Source organism: Hyperolius riggenbachi, chromosome 10 (genome assembly GCF_040937935.1).
Source record: "Hyperolius riggenbachi isolate aHypRig1 chromosome 10, aHypRig1.pri, whole genome shotgun sequence".
Taxonomy (NCBI): Eukaryota; Metazoa; Chordata; class Amphibia; order Anura; family Hyperoliidae; genus Hyperolius; species Hyperolius riggenbachi.
In genome coordinates this window covers 175742836-175745063 of record NC_090655.1, presented here as the reverse complement: position 1 = coordinate 175745063, position 2228 = coordinate 175742836, and the positions used below count along the sequence as shown (strand labels likewise).

General features: G+C 44.9%; 1 protein-coding gene across 1 annotated transcript in view; it reads right to left on the bottom strand.

Annotated features, from left to right (window-relative positions):
- Nucleotides 1–1962, bottom strand: part of PRPF19 (pre-mRNA processing factor 19) — a 170848-nt gene extending 168886 nt beyond the window's left edge. Inside the window, exon 1 of the mRNA XM_068257991.1 lies at nt 1767–1962. Coding sequence (XP_068114092.1) covers nt 1767–1785 — 19 coding nt within the window. The 5' untranslated portion in view covers nt 1786–1962. The remainder of the gene's footprint in view (nt 1–1766) is intronic.
- Nucleotides 1963–2228: the final 266 nt, after the last annotated feature.

Here is a 2228-nt window from a genome sequence, read left to right as displayed (position 1 = left end):
GCCTGTGAACCTTCGTCAGACTATATTCCTGTTGACTGACAATGTTTACAAACAATGCAAATCTACAATCAAAAGGAGGTAAAGAGATTTTTTTTTATTACTAATATAAGTGTATTCCAGATACATTAATTACAAGGGATCTTGCAAGGATTGTGAGGCATTTATGCCAAATATATAAGACCCTTGGTTTACTTAACACCTACATAGGCTCAAGCTGAGATGGAGCGTTTTTTACAGACCCTATCTTGCTCACTACTGCTGCTGGAGCCTGGAAACCGTTAGAGAGTCTGAAGCGGGAATAAATAAATCTCGCTTCAGAGCTCATATTCAGCAGGGGCATGTGTGCCCCTGCTAAACCGGCGCTATCGCGCCGCTAAACGGGGGTCCCTTACCTCACAAATCCTCTCCGTACAGCGGGGGATCTCTTACGCATAGAGGCAGGGCTAACTGCTGCAGCCCTGCCTCACGCGCGTATCTCTGCCTCTCCCCCGCCCCTCTCAGTCTTCCTTCGCTGAGAGGGGCAGGGGAGAGGCGGAGATGCGCCGCTGATAGACAGCGCTGAGAGGCAGGGCTGCAGCCGTTAGCCCTGTCTCAACAGCAGCAAAATCTACGACCAAGTTGGTCATAGATTTTGCGGGGGGGGGGGGGGGGGGGGTAAGGGACCCCCGTCTAGCCGCGGGATAGCATCGTTTTAGCAGGGGCACACATGCCCCTGCTGAATATAAGCACTGAAGCGAGATTTATTCTCGCTTCAGTGTCTCTTTAACTGTATGTCAGTGAGTGTGTGTGTGTGTGGGCACAGTGTTTCCAGGGGGGGGAGCAGTGCCCCAGTGTAGCACCACCCATGCCCCTTAAGTCCCCCATTTCTTACAAATTAGTGCTCACAATCACATTGGTGGCAGCAGGAAGCAGAATACCATTGGTCACCTCAATTAGGCTAGCTGCATTTGCACACATCTTCTGCAAACATAACATGTTTTACTGTGGCAGACTGGAAATCCTGATACCAAGGCTGTGGAGTCAGTACAAAAACCATCCGACTCAAACTCCTCAGTTTATGAAACCACCGACTCCAGGTACCCAATAAAATTGCTCAACTCCTCCCCGTCACAGCCTGTCTGGTACACACCTTCCGGACGATGACTGACCAACTTACCACTTGTATGTAGTAGTATTATGTTAGGTACACACAATGCAATTTTCCTACTATGAGAGTCCACATATTTTGAATACTATGAACAGATCGTGTATCTCATACTAGATGGGGGTGGTAAAATTGGTCATTGATTGGCCAATCAAAATTGGTGTGTACAAGGCGTATGCACTTATAAATATTTCACTATATGCTGTCCACATAACATATAGCACGTGTTGTGTTTTAGACTAATCTAAGCCACTTACTCTTTCCCATTTTTAAACGTTGAGAGGTGTGCGGCAGTCTATTTTCAAACACGTTGAATCAAAGAACCGACGTGCCGTTACATGATTACGGATTACAGATTATCTGCAATGTCAATCTTAATGATTTCATTCACATAGCAACTATCTACCGCTAGTCTAAAGAGAAACACGCATCTCTGAGCACAAACTAGCCGATTATGTATTTCAATTTGGAAAGATGTGGAGTGGAAAAAACACTACAAACAGCAATCAATCCCGCCACACATACAGCTTAATTATGTGCATTGCCAGAGACCCGTGTATGAGAGAGCAGTGGAGAGAGCAGGCGCGAACACACATGGCAGCAGAGATTTCGCGACACTCACTGTAACACGTCAATGACATAATGAGATTCGGTGGCGTTTAGCAGCAGAACGGCGCTACTTCCTCTTATACGTCTATCTTGGCTGTTTCCACGACTTGCACAAATTTACTCAATGCTTCTGTAAAAAAAAATAGAATGATAACGTGCCGCCTTGAACTCAGCACTTCCGGCTTCCTTTACTTTCGCTTCCGTGGCAAATGACGTGTTTCCTGCGGAAGTATTCCTGTGTCTACCTGTTTGACATTTTTAGTAAGGGCAATTGTCCCTCATCAGTTTATAAAATGAAAAGCCTAATCTCAATAAGATGAAATGTTGCGTCTTGTTCTGGTGGGCTGCAATAAAACTCACATACACCCCACCTTCTTTAGATGAGAACGTGACTAAGAGGAACTGATGTATAAATGAACAAAATGTTCTATACAATAATCATTTATAAATTATTTAGTCAGTGTTTACAAATTTT